General features: G+C 31.8%; 1 protein-coding gene across 3 annotated transcripts; it reads right to left on the reverse strand.

Annotated features, from left to right (window-relative positions):
* Positions 1–18,051: 18,051 nt before the first annotated feature.
* LOC120139335 (floral homeotic protein APETALA 2-like) lies at positions 18,052–21,147 on the reverse strand. Of its 3 annotated transcripts, none has more exons than XM_039154589.1 (10): positions 20,494–21,147; positions 20,326–20,351; positions 20,160–20,190; positions 19,990–20,077; positions 19,628–19,773; positions 19,498–19,542; positions 19,295–19,386; positions 19,040–19,206; positions 18,742–18,963; positions 18,052–18,628 (listed from the first exon to the last, which is right to left on the reverse strand). In XM_039154589.1, exons 1-10 carry the CDS (start codon positions 21,015–21,017, stop codon positions 18,446–18,448), a joined length of 1,524 nt encoding a protein of 507 aa, XP_039010520.1. In that variant the 5' UTR covers positions 21,018–21,147; the 3' UTR covers positions 18,052–18,445. The 3 variants fall into 3 exon arrangements, with proteins under 3 accessions (XP_039010520.1, XP_039010522.1, XP_039010521.1); XM_039154591.1 differs by having other exon boundaries at positions 18,053–18,628; positions 18,742–18,948; XM_039154590.1 differs by having other exon boundaries at positions 18,053–18,628; positions 18,742–18,960.
* Positions 21,148–22,298: the final 1,151 nt, after the last annotated feature.

Genomic DNA, 22,298 nt, shown 5'->3' on the forward strand with positions numbered 1-22,298 from the left:
TATGTATATATATATATATATATATATATAATTAGATTTAATATAATAATCCTAGCAATTAAGGGAAAATTCCTCATATTAATCAATGAAATCGATATTATTGTGCGGCAGTGTTAGCGTTCCTTAATATTATTGTGCGGCAGTGTTAGTGTTCCTTAAATCCGAGTTAGGTGCAAGAAAAATTTTAGAAGGGTCAAACATTTATATCTATAATTAATTTTATAAATTAAAATTTATAAATAGACATTAAATTATATTTAAATAATTCTTTTAGATATCAAACTTTCAAAAATTATATATAGACATTGAACTTTAGATTTTGTTATAAAATATCCACAACATCATTATCTATCATTAAAGAGATTATTTGACATATCAAATTAATAGAAAATATCTCATTTGACTCTTTAATTGTAACTAAAATTTTGTTTTAATGTTAATTGTATTTAAAATAATTTTTATTATGTTTGTTGAATTGAAAACAAAATGGATATAAATAAAACAAATATTATTTTTTATTGTCATATTGTAAACATTAAATTTAAACCATATAAACTACTTCATACATTATTAAAAATTAAGGATTGATTCTGTTAATTTTATTTAAAATTATTTGAATTTCTCTTATTTCTTATTAATGTGATACTATAACTTTCTTGTTTTTTTTTTAAATAGTAAACAATATGATTAATCATTTATATTTATTTTTTGTCCACTTTTCTCACTGATTTCAAAAAGCATAATATATGATCACTTTCGTTTTATATAATTAAGATGTGTTCACCACGGGTTAACTACCGTTAACAATTAACAGATTAGGTGACGTGGTAGTTAACTATCTTGGTATAATCACACATTTAGTCTCTTTTATTTATATATTATCTTAATTTAGTCATACTTTTAATAAATTAAAATAAATTTAATCCTCCAATCAAATAAATATTTTATATATATTAACTTTAAGAAATATTTTTTATATTTTTAAATTCAAATAAAAAATTATTTTAAAATTTAGTTAATAATAAAATATATTTAATAATTTAATGTAATTTTTTAAAGTAAATATATATATAATATTATAAATTTAAGTTAAGTATTTATACACTAACATATAAATATATACATCAAGTTGTTGGGTACATGTTCGGTTTCACAAGTGACCTAAGTTGAATCCCTTTAGTCACAATTTGCTTTGCTTCCGTCTAGTTGGTGGAAAATAAATATATTAAACTAAAATAATTTAAAATAAAATTAGTCCTCCAACCGAGGACACGAGGATTAGTTTATTTTAATTTATTAAAAGTATTATTAAATTGTGAGAATATATAAATAATAGGGATCAAATGTATGATTATATTAAAATATTTAACTGTCACACCACATAATTTGTTAATTGTTAATGGCAATTAACCCATAGTGACCACATCTTAATTAAATAAAAACGAAAGTGGTCATATATTATGTCTTTTGAAATCAATGAGAAAAAGTAGATAAAACACAAAGATAAATGATCAATCATGTAGTTAACCCTTTTTAAAATTGTTTTTAAACTTTTTAAGCAAAAGTCAAATGCTTCGATCACATCCTTTAATAAAAAATCGGCTGAATTTCTCAAATAATGCAGCTGAAAAAAAATTGTTCGAATAGGGCACTCTTGAAATTATTTCGTGAAATAGAGTGCAATGCGTCTCTCATATTTGTTCACTATGTGTAATGTACAAAGGGTAAATTACACAATTAATCATTCATATTTTTATGTTAGTCTTGTATATATATATATATATATAAACTTTATACCTACTAAATATTCAATTTAAATTGGTATTACGAATATATTCATTAATTTAATTTTAAACTATTTTTATTTAAAATACACGAGATATTATCATAATGATACTATTTTTGATAACAATTTTAATTAGAAATTATGTAAGCACGATGTTGGTTTCTTTAGTACACAAATTCAATGCTTGGACTCCAAAAAAATTACCCTTTGTACATTTATAAAAAAGTGAAAATTACCCTTTAGTACACAAGTTGAGTAATTAAATTGAAAAAATTAAAAGTACAATGAGTGAATTTGGAGAGAGAGTAAAGTTGAATGATTAATTGTGTAATTTACCCTTTGAAAATATGGGAAACGCATGGAGTGCAATGCGTCTCCTATATTTGTTTAGGCTAAATTACACAATTAATCATTCAACTTTACTCTCTCTCCAAATTCACTCACTGTACTTTTAATGTTTTTCAATTTAATCACTCAACTTTTGTTTTATTCCTATTTTGATCACTCATCGACCATTGTTCAAGTTGTTATATGGAAGCCAATTTGATCCATCAGCTCTAGCATTGAATTTGTGTACTAAAGAAACCAACATCGTGCTTACATAATTTCTAATTGAAATTGTTGTCCAAAACAATACAGTTGTATTTAATTAATTTGGAGAGAGAATAAAGTTAATGATTAATTGTGTAATTTACCCTTTGTACATTTACATATGAATGAAATTGATGAAAAAATATGGGAGGCGCATTGCACTCCATGCGTCTCCCCCAAATTTATGTATAAGTCGCTTGGACTCCAATGCGTCTTCAGGTTTACTGTAACATTCACTCTATTTCACGAAATAATTTCGAGAGTGCCCTATTCGAACAAAGTTTTTTTCCAGCTGCAATATTTGAGAAATTGAGCCATAAAAAATCATTATATTGTTTGATAATTTAATATTTTGAATCTCAAAAATTATAAATTTTAAATTTTACAAATACATTCATGATTAATAAATAAATTTTAATTTTTAAAATAAATTATTTATATACATTTAAAAATTTAAAATTTTCTAATTTCTTTTTTAAATTATTACTTATAAATATTAGAAAATATCAAAATAAAATTAAGACTAAATAATATATTTTCTATTAATTTAACATGTAATGTCACTCCCTTAATAATATTTCATGATAATTATCTATTTACTAATAAAATATGTAAATTAATATCTATTTTATAATAAAAAATTAAAAATAAATAAAAACATTTTAATAAATTTAATGATCATTTATGAATTTTACTAATATAAATATATTCGTGGTTCACTTCTATTTGTGTCACTCATCCCAAAGGATCCAATAAAGAGGAAACAAGATAGACAAGGCGCGTGGAAGTACTCCTTCCATTACCATTGCTATCACAATACAATTCTCATTGCATTCAAATTTTACCTTTGTTTATTTCTATGGAATTTTCTTTTCATTTAATGTGGGAATTTCAAGTTTGTAATTTAATTTAAGAGTGAGGACAACATATTTTAAGCTAAATAACTACAATTTCTTAATAAAGTATAATTCATTTAAAAACGTATATATTTTAAATAACTAAATATTTTAAATTGGGTTCATAAATCCTTTTTTATGAATCAATTGTAAATTTAAATAAAAGTGTATGTTTATTTCACTTAATGACGTATAATTTAGTTAATAATCACTAAAAATGATGTTGTTTGGATTTATTTTTAAAAGCTTTAACATATTAATATATAATGTATTTATAACGAATAAAAAATTATCAAATAGTTTTTAGAAGTTTCGAGTTTGAGCATCAGCAATTGCATGGTATTTGAGCACTTATTGTCAAATAGTTGAAAGTCTTTTGAACAGATACTACCACTTGTAATCACCCTAAATTAATAAAAAAATCAAATAGTCAATAATCTCTAGAGAAGTTAATTAAAATATTTAAGTTGATACCTCTCCTCTCCTCTTAATTGTGGGTTCAATAGTTATTAAGAGCAAAATTCGTCTCCTCCTCTTCTCAAGGAAAAATTATTTTAAAAAATATATAACATGATTAAATATTAAATTTCTTAAATAATATTTAATGCCTAAATTCTTATATTGTAAATAAAAAATCATTGCTGAATTCTTACAATTATTTTTTTAAACAGAATTCTTACCATTCTTAATATAAATTAACATATATATATACTCCATTGCAGATCATTATAAATTTATTTTTTATAATCATTGTTTTTTAATTTATTGATTAATTAAGCTAGATCATAAATTATAAAGGTATGTAATAGGATGACTTCCAACAATTTTTTAATTTACAATATTAAAATTTAAATCTCTAACTTTATTTGTTTACTTGAAGAATTTAATATTTTATCTTATTAAATCATTATACTTAATATATAAATAAATTATCAAATTTACGTTATCAAGCCTCAAACTTACGATTATAATTTATAATATTTTTTCAGCAATGAGTGCATGAAATTTGCCCACAGTAACATTTGATTGACCGACAAATTTTTGCAACATGCCTACTTTTTAATACTTTGTTTTAAACAAAGTTTTTTTTAAAATTTTTTAATAGGCTGTTGTTCAATGTATAAACCAATGATAACAAAGTACTCTTAATTGTTTGATTCATTGTCAGAATTTTAAAATCTCCATCTTGGGTTGGTATATTCTTTCCTATTATAACAGTGTATACAAAAGCATTGAATTTTGAGGCAATTTTACATAAAAGTCACCCAAACAGTTAAATATTATCTGTCAGGCACCTTTTCTCTGAATATTATCAATCTAGAACTTTTTCTGACAAAGTGCGGAACAAGAGACGTGCCTTCGTAGGGTTTTGTCAAGTTGACACCATGGTGGAAAAGAGCCGATCATAATCCGCCCTTCACAGAATTCTATCCGAGCTGGGACCACTGTGAAAAAATACCGATCATAATTAACGCCTTCACGGGGTTCTATCTGAGCTGGCGCCACAGTGGTAAAGTGCGAATCATGAAGCGCGCCTTTTCCAGAATCAAACACGTGGCAGAAGGCAGAGATAATAATTCGCACCTTGCATTTAAATCACAACCGTCCCGCCTTAAATACCGCTCAACCCTTCGTCCATCTCCCTTATAAATACCCCCTCATACCACACAAAAAAACACTCTATTTCTTCTTTCTATATATTGTTCTATCAAGTTTTAAGTAAGTATAGTTATCGTTTTATAAGCTAAATTTTTTATTATATTATAATCATTTAATAGTTTATTATTTTATTATATTTTATTGTACTAATTTTTTATTACTTTTTGTAGTTATAAAATGGCAGGCGGATTGTTGCCCTTAGATGATAATATATATCAAGTCATTTTGTTGATACAGTAATAATTTTAAATTCTGTTATTTTATATATTGTGAATGTTTTATTCATTTTTTAGTATTAGTTTATATTTTAATTTGTATACTATTTATTTAATTAGGTGAACGATCGTATATTATATTCATTTATTTGTAACGCTAAATTAGATATAATGAGTCGTGTCTGACCATATTTAGTTGAGGCTAGATTCGGTTACATAACGAAATATGAAGGGCACAGTAACCTTGAATCCAACCTTATTCATGCACTGATTGAGAAGTGGAGACCAGAGACACACAGTCCATCTTCTATGTGGGGAGTGCATTATTATGTTGGAGGATGTTTTCTTCCATTTGGGGCTTTCAGTAGATAAGGATGTTATTTCTGGTGTAGCGGATGTTGATTGGCATTCCTTGTGCGAGGAGTATCTTGGAAGTATCCCACCTAATTTCAACAGTGGTCGAATATCGTTATTATGGTTGGCTAGAAATTTTTAAAGGTTGAACGACGATTGTTCCAAGGAACAAGCTCAAATATTTGCCCGGGCTTGCATATTGCAACTCATAGGAGAGATCTTGATGCCCGATAAATCTCGTAACCAAGTTTATTGTATGTGGTTGCGTCATCTCGTAGATTTTCGAGTTACCAGGTCATTCAGTTAGGACTCAACGGTTTTGGCATCTATGTATAGAGAAATGTGTCGAGCAACTTCTTATCGAAAAAATGCTATCAATAGACGTCTCCTTCTTCTGCAATCATGGGCGTGGTATCACATAACCTTTTTATGTCCGATCGTGAAAAACCCGTTAGTGTTTCCCATTATTGTTGAGTTAATTTCAATACTGAGTTTGTATATAAATAATTTTTTTGAGTATATAATGAAATTTTTTACACTGAATAGGTGATCGTATATAAGGAAAGATCACCGTGATATACCAGGCGAATTGGAAGAAATTCGACTGCTCATTGATCAAAAGGCTGGTACAATGGTATGTATTTAAATTTTATTATTTACCTTTAATTATTGTTATATAATTAGAATATTGTTTTGATAAGAATTATATATATTTGTTTCATTTTCAATGGGCTCCTTATTCTACTGAAGAAATGAGGTGTTGCATCGCACCTCACTTTAGTGGCCCATTAGATGTATGGATATCGATGGTCCCTCTGATCTGTTATGATATTATCGAGTGACATCCTATTGATCACGTGCTCCGCCAATTTTGTTTCATAAAATCTTTTCATGAAACACCTAAGAATCTCAACAATATACATAACATCGATAGACGGGACAAAAAAAAAGTCAACTGGCTAATGAAGCCCAACGAGTGGGTAATGATCTGGGAGATTCGACATGGACGTATTCCCCGTAGAGAGCCGATTTATGTGGATCATTATTCAATTATGGATGACTATTATTAGTGGTTTAACACGAATGGGAAGTCATTCCTATTTTCGAGGAAGCACGAGGCGGGAGTATTCATCGGCGTCGAGAAAAACATCAACCGTTACATAATCATCATCCCCCAACTCGTGGATAGAGAGTAAGCACTTCCGGATCGTCCTCCACTGCAGCACCGAAACCATCACAGCATATATCGATTTATATTATGCGACTGTTTTAGATGCCACCGCAGCCATTTCAGATGGCATCGTAGTCAATTCTGATGCCACCACCGTAGGGTTTTATGACACCTTCTGAAGGATATACTCTTATGCTTATATATCTAGCGTGGTTTTCATTTGCTGCTTATTTGGCGGGGTAATGCTTCACCAGAGACACAGACACCCTCGGTTCAGTTTTTTCATTCATCGAAGTCGATGTTTTTCGCAGTTTTCATAGTTTTCTATGAGTGGTGGGATAGTTAGTCATATACCTCTAGAGTCCTTATTCTATGAAGGTGTTGCATCGTCATTCATCCCTCATCAACAAAATGTAGTTGATGTTGTTGTTAATGATGATGAGAATGAGGAGGAAGAACAACTTATATGAAGAAATCTTCATCGAAATAGACAGCCACCGCTCTATGGAATATATTCAAGACGATGACATCGATAGACTTGTTTTTATTTATTTTGTTTCTTAATGTTTTTATTTAATTATGGTTTTTTGTTTATTTTGTTTCTTATTGTTTTTATTTAAAAATTATGGACTTTTTATTTATTTTGTTTTTTAATGTTTTTATTTAATTATAGACTTTTTTATTTCTTTTATTTCTTAATGTTTTTATTATTAAATTATGGAATTTTTATTTATTTTTGTTTATTAATATTTTTATTATTTAATTATGGACTTTTTATTTATTTTGTTTCTTAATATTTTTATTATTTAATTATTTGAATTATAATGTTTGTATTTAATGTTTCTATTCAATTTTTTTTATTTTTTAGTTTGTAATGTTTTTATTTAATTTTCACTTGAGTATCCCGTCAATTTAGTAAAATTAATTAAAAGTAAACGAAAATGAAATAACACAAACTGAGGTTTCATAAACAACAATTACATCGTCATAGCATCAACGGTTACATGATGATAAAAGAGATGGACATTTTTCCTATTATGGCCTAGGTTTCTACAATGCCCACATCTTTTGTTTTCTTTGGACGTCTCTCAAATATCCACATCACAATGAATTCAAGTGGATTTTGGATGGCCTTCCTCCCTTAATAAGGACGGATCTAGTACAATCGGAAGCCAATTCTAAACCTCATCTGGGTATTTCTCATTACCTATGGGGGGACTCAAATTCATATACTTTAAATACTTCTAAAAGTCAGTATACGGGATCCATAAAATGGTTATAGTCTTGACGGGTATAAGAGCAAGCTGCTATGACATGGGAGCATGGATACTTCAGAGCTTGAAAAACCTCACAGTCACATCACATGTCTTGTAGATTAAATCTAAATGAGTTAGTTTCAATCCCTTGAAGAGGTCGTGGCATTTCTGTGACACGAAATAATTCATGGGTTCAAGATAAGCTTGTTACAGACATTCTATTTGATGTATCAATTCTTTTTTGTAGATCTGCACCTAATTTTCGGTGATAAGTATGGTTGTTTTGCATCCAAGTTAGAGCTTATCCCTCGGGCTTTGCAAAAAGCGCTCCCAAATGAAAATAAGTCATTTTAAGCAAAGTTGTGACTGATAAATGGCATGCCGCCTTTAAGGTTGAATTGATAGTCTCAGCTAAGTTGGTTGTCATATGTTCATATCGATATCCACCATCGTATGCATTTGTCCACATTTTTTTATTGATGAAGCTGATGTAATTGTACCCTTGCTCATTTTTCCTTGTAAATCTTAAAGCATGGACTCAAATGTTTAAGGTAATAGTTTGAAATTTGAGAGTCAAACATGGTACATACTATTAAGTTCCCATAAAAAATAAAAATGATTGAGAAATGAAATTAGACATTGTGACATACCCACACGCACAAGTGATTGACACTCATCGTTCTTCTTGAACTTTCCATGATAATTTGCAGCAATATGTCGCATACAGTACCGATGTTGGACATAGGGTGGTTTCCACATTGAAACTAAAGACTCCATTGTTTTTATTTTCCATACAAGAATGTTCATCAATTTGAACCATAGGTTTGCAGTATTTCACAGTATTAATACACTGTGGGTAAGTCCAAAAAAGCCGATAGAATTTGCATTGATCGTGAAGCACTTGATCATTGTGGTATGCATGGTAAGTTTCAAAGCCCACTATTATCTCAGGATTCAGTCTGTGCACTACCTTAAACCAACTTGATAGTTCGTTGAAAGATGAATCTCACTCATCATGAAATTTTTTAATAGCATTCTGCTTTGACTTCCATGCTTTCCTGTAGGAGACGGTGTACCCATATTGAGACTGTATAGCTGAAATTAACACCGCAATAGCTATATGGAAGCTTGATTTGACCATGGGCATGATGGCTTGGTAGATAATGTCGGAGTCCAAGTTGGGATTGTAATGGTTGATCCCTCTAGCACATCATGTATTAGGACCTTTATATGATGTTAGTTCCCATATGTTGTTTTTTTCTCTTCCTCTTCGATACACAAACCATCCAGTTGCATCTGTTATCTCGTTAGACATAGTAGCATACATACTTTTCGGTGGTGGATCGATCGAATTTGAAGTGAACAGAATTACGAATATTGTAATTCTTAATTGCAATTATCACTTCTTATTTGGATGAAAACTCCATTTCGATATTGACTAATGAGTTAAATCCATAGTCATCAATATTAGGCATTTTCGTAAATTATGGCTCTTACATTGCACTATAGTTAGCTTCATACATGTGTGTTGGAGGTTTCGTGTGTACCGTATTTGTGTGAATTTTATCTACATCATAATCATCGAAGTCTGTGTTGAACTGCAGTGATTCTGGCTCAACAAATAGTACAGTCTCAGCACCATTTGCACCTGGCTCACGAAGAGGTTATTCTGGTGGAGATTAGGGTTCCTCTGTGATGCTGATATTTAGGTTGAACAAGTTGGAAGTTGAATGTCTTCCCCTTGAACTTGAAGGCATCGAGTTGTACGAGTTTTGAACTAAGTGTTGTGTTGTATGCATCTCCATATTGAGGTCAAAAAATTGGCAGATGAATGCCTTCCTCTTGAACTGGAAGTGATGTTTCCATATGGATCGTTCATGGAGCCACCTTGGTCGAGATCGTAATAATTTGCTGATGAATGTCTCCCCATTGAACTTGATGGGATGGTGCTAGGATGTGGATTTCCCATTAGCAAGATAAATCATTACATATTACTTGAGTTGGGCTGTCAACTTGATAAGCTTATTGAGCCTGCCCATAGTGGGAGCATAATGACATACCACGAATCGTATACACTTAAACAAATATGGTATGCATTTGCGTATTAGCATCTGAATTTTGATTCTGAGCATCAACCATCATAGCAACATCGTCATCGTTAGAGAGTTCGAACGATGTATAAGTTAACGGAAATAGTGCAGCTGGAAATATGTATTGAAGTGAAGACGATCATCTAGTACTTCCAACATGAATCTCCCTTGAAATTTTAGTGACCAGCTCCTCAAGAGTAATGTTTCTCTTGAAGAATATTCTGACTAAATGATTTGATGCGAAGACAATTCCTATTTCATCTTCCTGAAATTCTTCATCATGGTAAACAATAGTTGAAACATGCCTCATTTGGAGAGTATGAGAGTTTAAAAGAATGAGATTCCTATATATGCAAAAACAATAGTTGAAATACAGCTAATTAAATAAATAGTATACAAATTAAAATATAAACTAATGCTAAAAAATAAAAAATACAACAATTTAAATAACATAATTTAATATTGTTACCGAATTGGCAAAATATCTCGAGATATGATCCCGCCTTCCATTTTACAACGGTAAAAAATAATACAAAATAATTAGTACAATAAAATTTGGTCAAATAATTAAATATAAAATAAAAATAATATAATAAAAAAATAATTTTTCCTTCTCAAAACTATAACAAAATTTATTTAGTTTGATAGAAAAAAGAATGTGAAAGTAATTTTGGTATGACTTGATGTTTGCATTTGGGGTATTTATAGGGGAAGTGATGGGTGATCGAGAGAGTTGGCTCAGGTAATAATGAAGTGCGCAATAATTCGTGAATAAAGGAAGGTGTGCCTCATGATCCTTGCCTTCCCTGCACGTGTCAGATTTTCGAGAGAATGTGCACTTCATGATTCACACTTTTCTACCGTGGCATCAACTCGAACAAAACCCTGCGAATGCGCGCCTCATGATCCATGCTTTGTCAGAAATCGTGCTAGATCGATAATATTTGAAGAAAGGGTTCCTGATAGATAATATTTTGTTGTTAGGGTGTTATTTGAGTGAAATTGCCGAATTTTGAACCATTTTCTTATAAAAAATGAATCTCTTTAAGCATAAAGATTTTGAACAAATCATATTGCATATTAAGTTCATAAGATAATGATGACAAAAGAAGGTGGCCTTGACCTTTCTCCTTATAGAAAAATTTCCTCTTTACAAGAATAATAATAAAAAAAGCCCTCTACCCCATATGCAACTGATTTAAAAATGAACAATGACGACCCAAATGACGAAATCACAATTCTTTTTTATTCACAATTGGACTGTTATTAAATAACGCCTTTTCAACTTTTTTTCACATTCCAAATAAATAATACATATCTAAAACCAAAGAGCAAACAGTTTTCTTTTCCTCGTACACTGCTCTAAAGTTTTTCATCATAAATTTTAGGAAAAATTATTTATTTAGTCATCCAATTATCACTTTGATTTTATTTTAATCATCTAATTATTTTTTTTAAATCGTGTTTAACGCTCCATTTTTATCAATATAGTGGTGGATGTATGTGGATATAGGTGTTGACTTCTCGGTTTTAACCAAGCTCGTCCCAAAAGATGTGGAGACCCTATGTTATTTTTTAAAATGAGCCCCTAAAATTTTTTATAATAAAACGAATTATAAAATGAGGCCTTTAAAATATTTTTTTTGTTATAAATATGATTTTAGTGGTCTTTTTTAGGAAGAAATGATTACAATTCATTTCTTGTGGGTTTTTTTTAGAAAGAAATGATTACAATTCATTTATTGAGATAATAAAAACGAGTTTTCTTATGTTAATAGTTCATTTTACTGATGATATACACTCTAAAAATACAAAAAAATTATTTTATTGACATATAATATATTAATCCTAAAAAATAGTTTCAGATTCATCACTAATCAGCTGTTATTAAAAATAAACATAATTGTTGACATAATTTTTTTATTTTCTTTAATGATGATGTGATATTATCTAATGATGATGTCAGCATCATTGTTACTTTTTAATGGTGTGTGAATAAAATAAAATCAAAACGTAACGTTAGATATAATTTTAAAGAATATAATAATTAGTGATCAAAACAGAATTAAAGTAATAATTAGGTGACTATATACGTAGTTGATCCTAAATTTTAGGAATCCTTTGATTGGTGAGAAACTCTGAATATTTATATTCTTTTAATGATCTGCATGGCGTAAAAGTAAATCCAAGAGGCAAGATAATGATGCCGTACTTGTCTTTTTGTCGCTGTTAAAGTTAATTTCCTTCCTAGTAAACTGACAGGGTAACTCTTTTAGTAATATCATCCTTAGAACCAATAATAATATGGCATACATTTTCTCCTCAAATATTACTGATTTAATATTATTTTTGACACGATGACAATAAAGTGTGAATCGACATCTACACCTTCATAGGATTCTATTTAAGTTGGCATCACATAAGGGAGAATACGTGAATCGTCATCCGCGTCTTCACGAGATTCTAACACATATAGAAGGCGCGAATTATGATCCCGCCTTCCATTTTACACGTTGAATTATTGATACTCCATTATTACTTGAACCTCTATAAATAACAACCATTTTAAATGTAAACATCACGACACCAAAATTACTTGCTTATTCCCACTTCTATCAATTCGTTCTATAAAGCTAAGTATATTTTGTTATTGTTTTTAAAAAGTAAAAAAATTATTATATTATATTTATTTTATATTTAATTATTTGAACAAAATTTATTGTACTATTTTTTTACGTTTATAAATTGGAAAGCGAGATCATACCTAGAGACATTTTACCGATACGATAAGAATATGAAATTGTGTTATTTAAATTATTGTGAATTTTTTAATTTTTTGGATTAGTTTATATTTTAATTCATATATTAATTATTTAAATAGATATATTTCTGCTATTGTTTTTACGTATATAAGACTCTCGATCTTTCAAACTCTCAAAATGACGCGTATTTCAGCTAATGTTTACTATGATGGAGAAATTCGAGAAGATGAGATCGGCGTCATCTTCACATCAAATCATTCTATCATATATCCTTCAAGAGAAACATCACTATTGAGGAGCTGATTACTAAAATTTCAAGGAATGTTCATGTTAGAAGTACTAGAAGATTGTCCTCATTTCAGTACAGATTTCCAACCGCATTATTTCAGTTAACTTATATAGCATTCGAACTCTCCAACAATGACAATGTTGCTATGATGGTTGATTCTTAGAATCAATATTCAGACGTCGAATACATAGATGTATGCGATATTTGTTGAAGTGTATGCGGGTCATGGTATGTCATTATACTCCAACTATGGGTTGGCTCAACAAGCTGATCAAGTTGACAGCCCAACTCAAGTAATGTGTAATGAATTTAACTCGTTAATGAGAAATCCACATCATGGTGTCATCCCATCAAGTTCATTGGGGAGATTTTTCACTAGCAACTTGTTACGATCTGTACCGAGGTGGCCCCACAAATAATCCGTATGGAAACATCGCTTCCAGTTCAAAGGGAAGGCATTCATCTGCCAATTTCTTTGACATGAATATGAAGATGCCCTCGATACAGTAATCTGTGCAGTAACCATTTGACAAGATACCTTCAAGTTCCAAGGGGAGGTATTCAATTACGATCTTCTTTGACCTCAATGTCAAGATGCCTTTAAGTTTAAGGGGGAGGCATTCAACTACCAGCTTGTTCAACCTAAATGTCGACATCGTAGAGGAACCCTCATCTCCACCAAAAGAACCTCTTCATGAGCCAGGTGCGGATGGTGCTGAGACTGGACTATTCGTTTAGCCAGAATCACCACAGTTCAACATGGACTCTGTGATGATGATATATATGAAGTTCCCATAAATAAGGTATACACGGAACCTCCAACACACATATATAAAGCTAACTATGGTGAAATGTACGAGCCATAATTTACGGATATGCCTAATATTGGTGATTACGGATTTAACTCATCAGTCAATGATGATGAGTTATATAAAGGAATGGAGTTTCAATCCAAAGAAGAAATGATGTTGGCAATTAAGAATTACATAACATTCGTAATTTTGTTCATTCCAAAGTCGACCGTTCCACCACCGAAAAGTATGCATGTCATTGTGTCTAACGTGATAACGGATGCAACTGGATGGTTCGTGTATCAAAGAGAAAGAGGAAAAAATATATGAGAAGTAACAGTATACAATGGTCCTCACACATACTATGCTGGAGGGATCAACCAAGATCATCCCAACTTGGACTTTGACATTATCTGCCAAGTCATCATGCTCATGGTCAAAGCAAGCTCCCATATAGCTATTGCGGTGCTGATTTCAACTATACATTCACAATATATGTACATCGTCTCATATAGGAAAACATGGAAGGCAAAGCAGAATGCCATTAAAAAAAACTTCACGGCGAGTGGGATGCATCTCACAATGAACTACCAAGTTAGTTTAGGGTAGTGCACAGATAGAATCATGAGATAATTGTCGACTTCGAAACTTTCCATGCATACCACAATGATCGAGTGCTTTGCGATTGATGCCAATTTTACCGCCTTTTTTGGACTTATCCACAATGCATTAATGTTGTGAAATATTGCAAGCTCGTGGTCCAAATCGATGGGACGTTCTTGTACAAAAAATACAAGCAAGTTTTACTATTGGAAGTTATCTAAGATGGTAATCGCAATATTCTTCTAGTTGCTTTTGCCCTTGTTGAATGAGAAAATACAAATTATTGGGCTTTTTTCCTCAGGAACTTACGCTTACATGTTGTAACGAGGAAAAAATCTGTGTCATTTCATATCGCAGAGCTAAGATCAAAGCATCAATGGATTATTTGGGTCCAATGTGGATATTTGGGAGACGTCCAGAGAAAACAAAAGATATGGGATTTGTAGAGACCTAAGACACAATAGGAAAAATGTCCATATCTTTTGTCATAAAGTAACCGTTAATGTTATGATGATGTAATAGTTGTTTATGAAATCTAAGTTTATGTTATTTAATGAAAATTTACTTTCAATTAATTTCATTTGAGCATCACCGAGTAATGGGCTACTCAAGTGAAAATTAAATAAAAACATTACAAACTAAATACAAGAAAATGATACAATTCAAACAATAAAAACAACTAAATAAAAACATTAAATGTAGATAATACAATTCGAACAATTAAATAATAAAAACATTAACAAACAAAATAAATAAAAAGTCCATAATTAAAATAAAAACTTTACAGTTGCTGGTAAACAAACAAAATTAAATAAAAACATTACAATTAAACAACTCTATCGATGTATGCGTCTTGAATGTGTTTCGTAGGGCGGTAAATGTCTGTGTCGATGAAGATTTCTTCGTATACCTTTTTCTTCCTCATCACTCTCATCATCATCATCATCATCATCACCAATAGTGGCTACATTTTGTTGATGATAGACGGATGACGATGTAACACCTCCATAGAATAAAGACATTGGAAGTGTATGGCTGACTATCCCACCGCTCATAAAAAAATGTAAAAACTGCGAAAAATATGACATCGATGAGTGCAAAAACTGCGTTGGAGGTGTCTGTGTGTGTGTGGTGCACCTTCACCTTCCAAATAAGCAGCATATGAACCCTACGCTGGATCTACAAACATGTAAGTATAATATCCGCCAAGAGGGGTCATAAAACCCTGCGACGGTGGCATCTGAACTAGTTACGGTGGCATTTGAAACAGTTTTAGTGACATCTGATATGGAAGCGGTGATGTCTGACTTGGTTGTGGTGGCATCTGAAATGGCTGCGATGCCATTTGATACGACTGCGGTGCCATCTAAAACGGTTGCAAAATGTACACTAATGTAGACGGTGGCTGTTGTGATGGTTCTGATAATGTTATGACGGTGGACGTCTTCATCGGCACCGATGAATGCTCCTATCTCTTGCTTCCTCAAAAAGTAGGAACGTTTTCCGTCCATGTTGAACCACTCATATAATTATCCGCAACCAATAATGATCCAAAAAATGGGTTTTGTACAGGGAATGCATCCACGTTGATCCTACCATATCATTACCCACTCGATGTGCTTCAGCAACCAGTCGACTTCTATTTTGCCCCGTATATCGATGATATGCATATCATCGAGATTCTTAGGTGCTTCCGGAAATAGGTTGTACAAAACCAAATTGGTGGAGCACACGATCAGTAGGATCCACTCGACAATAGCATAACATTTCAGAGGGACCACTGCCATCCAGACATCTAATGTGCCTCTTAAGTGACGTGGGATACAAATTCTCATTTCTTCAATAGAATAAGGAGCCCCTTGAAACTAAAACAAATATATAATTCTTATCAAAATAATATTCTAATTATATAACGATAATTAAAAGTAAATAATAAAATTTAAATACATAAATCTGTATCAGCCTTCTAATAAATGACTAGTCGAATTTCTTCTAATTTATCTGATAAATCCCGATGATCTTTTATTGCACTTGATCATCTATTCAATGAAAAAAAAATCATTATATACTCAACAAAATTATTTATATATGAATTCAATATTTAAATTACCTCAATAATAGCTGGAAGACCAACTGGTTTTTCACGACCAGACATAAAAAGAGCATGTGATACCACACCCAAGATTGGAGAAGAATGAGACATCTACCGATAGCATTTTTTTCGATAATTAGTTGCTCGACACATTTCCCTATACAGAAATGCCAAAACTGCAGAGCCCCAACTGAGTGCGCTGGTAACGTGAAAATCTGCGAGTTGACTCAACCACATACAATGAACTTGATTACGCGATTTGTTGGGCATCATGATCCCTCATATGAGTTATAATATGCAATCCCGTGCATATATTTTAACTTGTTCCTCGGAGGCGTCGCGACTCAAATGTTTAAAAGTTGTATCCAACTAATTTACGATATTCGACCACCATTGAAATTAGGTGGGACACCTCCAAGATACTCATTGCACAAGGAATACCAGTCACCATCCGCCACTCCAGAAATCACATCCCCATCTACTAGAAGCCCCAAATGTATGAAAATATCCTTAGTGCACTCTCCACACGGAAGATGGAATGTGTGTGTCTCTCGTCTCCACCTCTTAACCAGTGCATAAATAAGGTTGGACTCAAGGTTACAGTGCCTTTCATATTTCACTACGTAACCGAATCCAGCCTCAGTTAAATACGTCCATACACGAGTATGTATCTCTATCTTAACGTTTCGAATGAATATATCTAATATACGACCTATCTCCTAATTTAATAAGCAATATACAAATTAAAATATAAACTAATACTAAAAATTAAATAAATAAAACATTCACAATAATTAAAATAACAATACAATTTAAAATTGTTACCATGTCGCTAAAATGCATCGAGATATGATTATAATCTAAACGTAGCAACTCACATTCCATTTTATATCTGTAAAAATTAATAAAAAATTAGTACAATAAAGTTATTAAATAATTATAATATAATAGAAAATATTTTTCCTTCTTAATATAAAGATTGATAATAGGAAGAGAGATAATTTGAGATTTGAGTCTGATTTAAGGATTGTGTTGAGTGTGATATTTATAAAAAGAGGAGGAAGAGAGAAACATGTGGTAATCAATGTGAAAGATAAACGATTGTGAAATTAAAGAAAACACACAAATTATGATATGTACCTTCTATATGTATTATAATCCTACGAAAGTGCGGACGTATAACAATGATATTTCGATAAAAACGCCCAATTCTTTACCCATTAACCCTTTTTCGTCTCTTTCCCAGTTTCTCACAGGCGTCGTTTCTAAAGCAATTGGGGAGAGGGAAATGATTAGTCGCTCTCGTCATTATAGCCATGTCTGGTGACAGAACTGATTCAAAGGATAAATAATTGACGGTGACCATTCATCACCACCACTCCTATTTCCAAGATAAACTCATTTTCCCAATTTTGTAAGCTTTATATAATTTTATATTTACATACATTTTCCCCAATCTATTCTCCTTTTTGGTTAAGAAAAATTATGCGTGAAGAAAAAAATACATGGCACTAGTAAAAACCATAAGCACCTAACATGTCGAGGATGGCACACGGAAGTTGCATTGTACTGGTAATAGTAGTAAAAGAAAATAGGGTACAACAATGACACCGACTGAGCATAACGGCAGCTCAGAAATTGTATTGAAGACAACAGAAAAGATTGGCGATTTAAGCGGAACCCGGACCTTCGCCAGTTTGTTAGTTTTGACCGGTGCCGCCAATTCCAACAGAGTTGAAGTTCTTCATCTTCTTTATTACTATTTTCTTTCCTTGTTCCAATCGACAAAGTCGTGGAGGGAGATGGGAATTTTTTTTAAAAGACTTGATCTCCAAGCTCTGATCTTTTACATGCTTAAAATGCCAAGTTTGGGTTATGGGGTCTCATGAACTAGTGGAACACATTTTTCTGCAGCCAAGTTTGGGAAATAGGTCTGGTCTGCCATGGGAATCCTGATGATGCTGCAGAATTACCAAACATTTGGCGAGGACCCGATTGCCATTGTTGCTCATTAGTCGATAGCGAAAGTTCCCTACTGATTCGACCTCCAATGCTGCTGTTTGGAAAATGAATCTAAAAAAGTTATGAAATTGTTAGTTGGCTCGAGACTTTCCCGCTGCATATTATATATGCATTCCGAATCAAGCAAATACAAATTGCAATCAGCCGGAGCCATAAATTCAAACCTGATAAGATGACGGATTAATGTGAGGAGGAACGTGGAACACATTGTTATCTCCAGGTCTCCTGAACTGTCCATATCTTTGCAGTTCATTAGACTTGTTTGATGCTGGAGATTGAATATGAGGTTGGCTCAACAGCTGCATTGTTTCCGCCTCACCATATCCATCGGATCTTCGATGATTAGCACCATCACTTCTACTAGTTTCCTTCTGCAGATTTAACTGCTAATATAATCAATAAAAATGAAATCAATCACTACCAAAACAGACTATGCTTGATTTGCCTATCACCAAAACCAACCTGAGACCTAAATCCACCGTATCGCCAAGCGCCTTCGGGTGGCACACTATGCTGATTATCACCCATAGAAATTTGCCTATCACCACCAAACTCTAGATTCCTTTGCTTTGGGGTTGAATTCCCTAAGCTCAAATCAAGGTTGTGATCTCCAGCATTACCCGAAGTTTCTAAATAAGCATGTACGATAATTTGGGATAAACCTTTAAAGGGGAATGAATAATATATTACATTATCCCAAATGGACAAATTTCTTACCGCCAGTGTTAAGCTCGTTGTCGTAAATCCTGGGATCAAAGTTAGTGACAGCATCTTTTCCATTGCACTTAATTGCTGCTCTGTCATAAGCCCTACAAAACAAGGGACAAGAGAACTCGATAGCCGATCACCAAATACAAGTAGATTTCTTATTTTTATTTTTCTCCCATCAAAATCAAAAGAAGAAAATGTAAAGCACCAACCTTGCGGCTTCGATCTCGGTGTCAAACAAGCCTAAATAAACGTATCTGTAAAAGAAAGAGAAACAGGCAGTGAAGAGAGTGGTGGAGCTTGAGAAGTGGAAAGGGGGAAGGGTGGTATAAAAATGGTTACTTTTTGCCTAATAATTGGCCCATTCTAGCTTCCCATCGGCCACATTTGTGTAAGGTAACCCCTCTATATTTGGAACTTCCTCGAGGAAATCCGGTGCTTTGTCGGCGAAGTACATGCACAAATTCTTCCTTGCTTAGCTTACTCATCTGTTAAAACAACAAAAAAAATCTTCCCTTTAGTGAACGATGTGGTTTACATGTGTTTCCAGTCCACACCAACAAAACATAAAGCCAGAAACTTCAACTTTTATTTTTAAAAAAGAGAGAGAAAGAGAGAAATTTTACAATATAAAGATAGAAAAAACTATTCAAGATAAGATAAACTATGCGATGTTTTCTCTCTCTTTGAGTCTCAAGTCTCACCTGCTTCAAGTCATCTTCATAATCTTCAATACTAAAATTAATGTCGGCTTCAACTCCCCGGAACTTGATTGCTGCCCTATCATACGCACTGCCAGAAACAATGAAAGAGGTTTTTATTTATTTTTTTTTGAAAAATTGAAAAATAAAAAGGTTAAAACTAGAAGAATTACCGAGCAGCTGCATGTGCCGTGTCGAATCCGCCTATATAATCAAAGCCGGAAAAAAAAACACAAAAAAGACACATCTCATGTAAATCGGAAAACATTAAGTTGCAAAAAGGAAATTTGTCTCTAAGAATGATATATATATATATATATATATAGGAGACAGCCATACCCAAGTAAACTTGCTTTCCACAATCCCTGCACGTTAAATAACAAACCCAAGAAAAAGATCCTTAAATTCTGATAGGCTCGAGGGAAAATAAAAAGACAAGAAAATTCAAAGCTATGTTAGTTATGGAATGAAATGAAAAAAAAAACTAAGAAATAGAAATTTACAAACCAAATATGAGACTCCCATCTGCCAGTTCTTCTATAAAAAGTAACTCCTCTATATTGAGAACTTCTTGACCTTGGCCCTCTCCTGCTTTTCTTCATCGGTTGAGAAACTTCAACGAATTTAGCATGAGGAAGAGGGTCCGATTGACATAATTTGACACCGACCCAGTTAGCCGGGGGGAACCCTGGTCCACTTCCGACAGACCCCATTTCCGGGTCTTGCTCCAGTGGGAAAAACTGATGGGTCACTGGAGCCGGGTCAGTGCTCTCCACGAAATCCTCTTCATGAGGCACCGTGAACCCAAAAATCATCTTTCTGCTTCTCTTCTTTAATGCCGCTTTAACCCTCTCTCCGACTTCTTCTTCCGATCCGTCCTCGATCACCACAGCTGACGAGCTTGAATTTGAAACGGATCCGACCCGTTTACCTTTATCTTCATCACCATCTACGGAATTTTTCTGCGATGAGCACCCCTCGGATTCGTCGTCTCTTGGGTGCTGATAAGGAGAGTCATTAAGATCCCACATTTCCCCTCCTCTCTTTTCACAACTTAAAATCCTGATGTATATATCGATATAAATAATACTTTAAGAGATTTAAAAAAAACTTAAAAATTGAGGATCACCATCTTCTCTTAGAAATAATAAAAAGAAACCAGAGAATTCTGAGAGAGAGGGAGAGAGATGAAAACTCTCTCTTTCTCTTTGAAAAAAAGAGAACTCCCCCTTTCTCTTTTTAAAAAATAGAACAAATAAATGAGCGAAGGGAAGGGTATTGAAAGAAAAGAAGTTCTGCAAAAGAAAAAGAAAACCTAGGAGAGTTGTGAGTTAGCTAAAAGGAAGTATAGCAAGCAAAGGGAGAAGAGAAATTAGAATGTCTGACTGCCCAATACAGCATAGACGAGGCCAGATTGAGCTAAGCATCCACAATCTACTTTCTTTCTTCTTCTTTTTATTTCTTTTTATTTTGGGTTTTTCTCTCCCTTGGTTTTTTTCTATGATTTGCTTTGTTTGATAAGTGAATGAATAAAATAATTTTTACTTTGTGTCTAAATAAGTTAAGCTTTTCTATTTGTTTCTTTTCTTATTGTTTTCATTCTTTTTTGTTCACCAAGAAACTCGACAGAAAAGGTTGAGTTTTTTCTGATTGTTTGGAAGCTCTTTTGTTCTTAAAATTAATATTGAAAAGTAAAAACAAAATTATTAAGGAAATTTTTTTAATTATGTGTATATATATATATATATTTAAATTTCAATTTAACAAAAAATAATTTTATGAATTATAAATTTTACAATCCTCATACCCTCGTGGAAAGAATATTTTATATCAAAATTATATTTATCAAAATTTATTTAATAATTTTTCTATGAAGTAATAATTAATTTATATTTAAATAATTTTATGTTCAATTCTTAAAAAATAACTTTTTGTTTAAAAATAATATAGAATAAAAAAATTAAATCAATTAAATAATATGTATTATATTCTTAAATGAAATTAATTTAATATTTTTTAACTAAATTATCATTTGATTGACTAGTAACATAAATTTAAATATAATATAATTTTTTGTTTTATTTTTTTTATTAATATAGAGTAAGTACAAAGTAATAATCAAATATAACTCTTAATCATTTCACATTAAACGACTACATCATTGATATTTATAGTGTTCGAAACGATACCTCAAAAAATAATAACAATTATTTTATTACGCTTGGTTCGTACAAATATAATATAAATTCATAAATGTATTTTAAAAGTAATATTTATTCATTTTAAATTTCTTCTTGGCTGTTCAAACTTCA

The sequence above is a fragment of the Hibiscus syriacus genome, unplaced genomic scaffold, assembly GCF_006381635.1.
Source record: "Hibiscus syriacus cultivar Baekdansim isolate YM2019G1 unplaced genomic scaffold, ASM638163v2 tig00110744_pilon, whole genome shotgun sequence".
In the NCBI taxonomy this organism is placed as follows: domain Eukaryota; kingdom Viridiplantae; phylum Streptophyta; class Magnoliopsida; order Malvales; family Malvaceae; genus Hibiscus; species Hibiscus syriacus.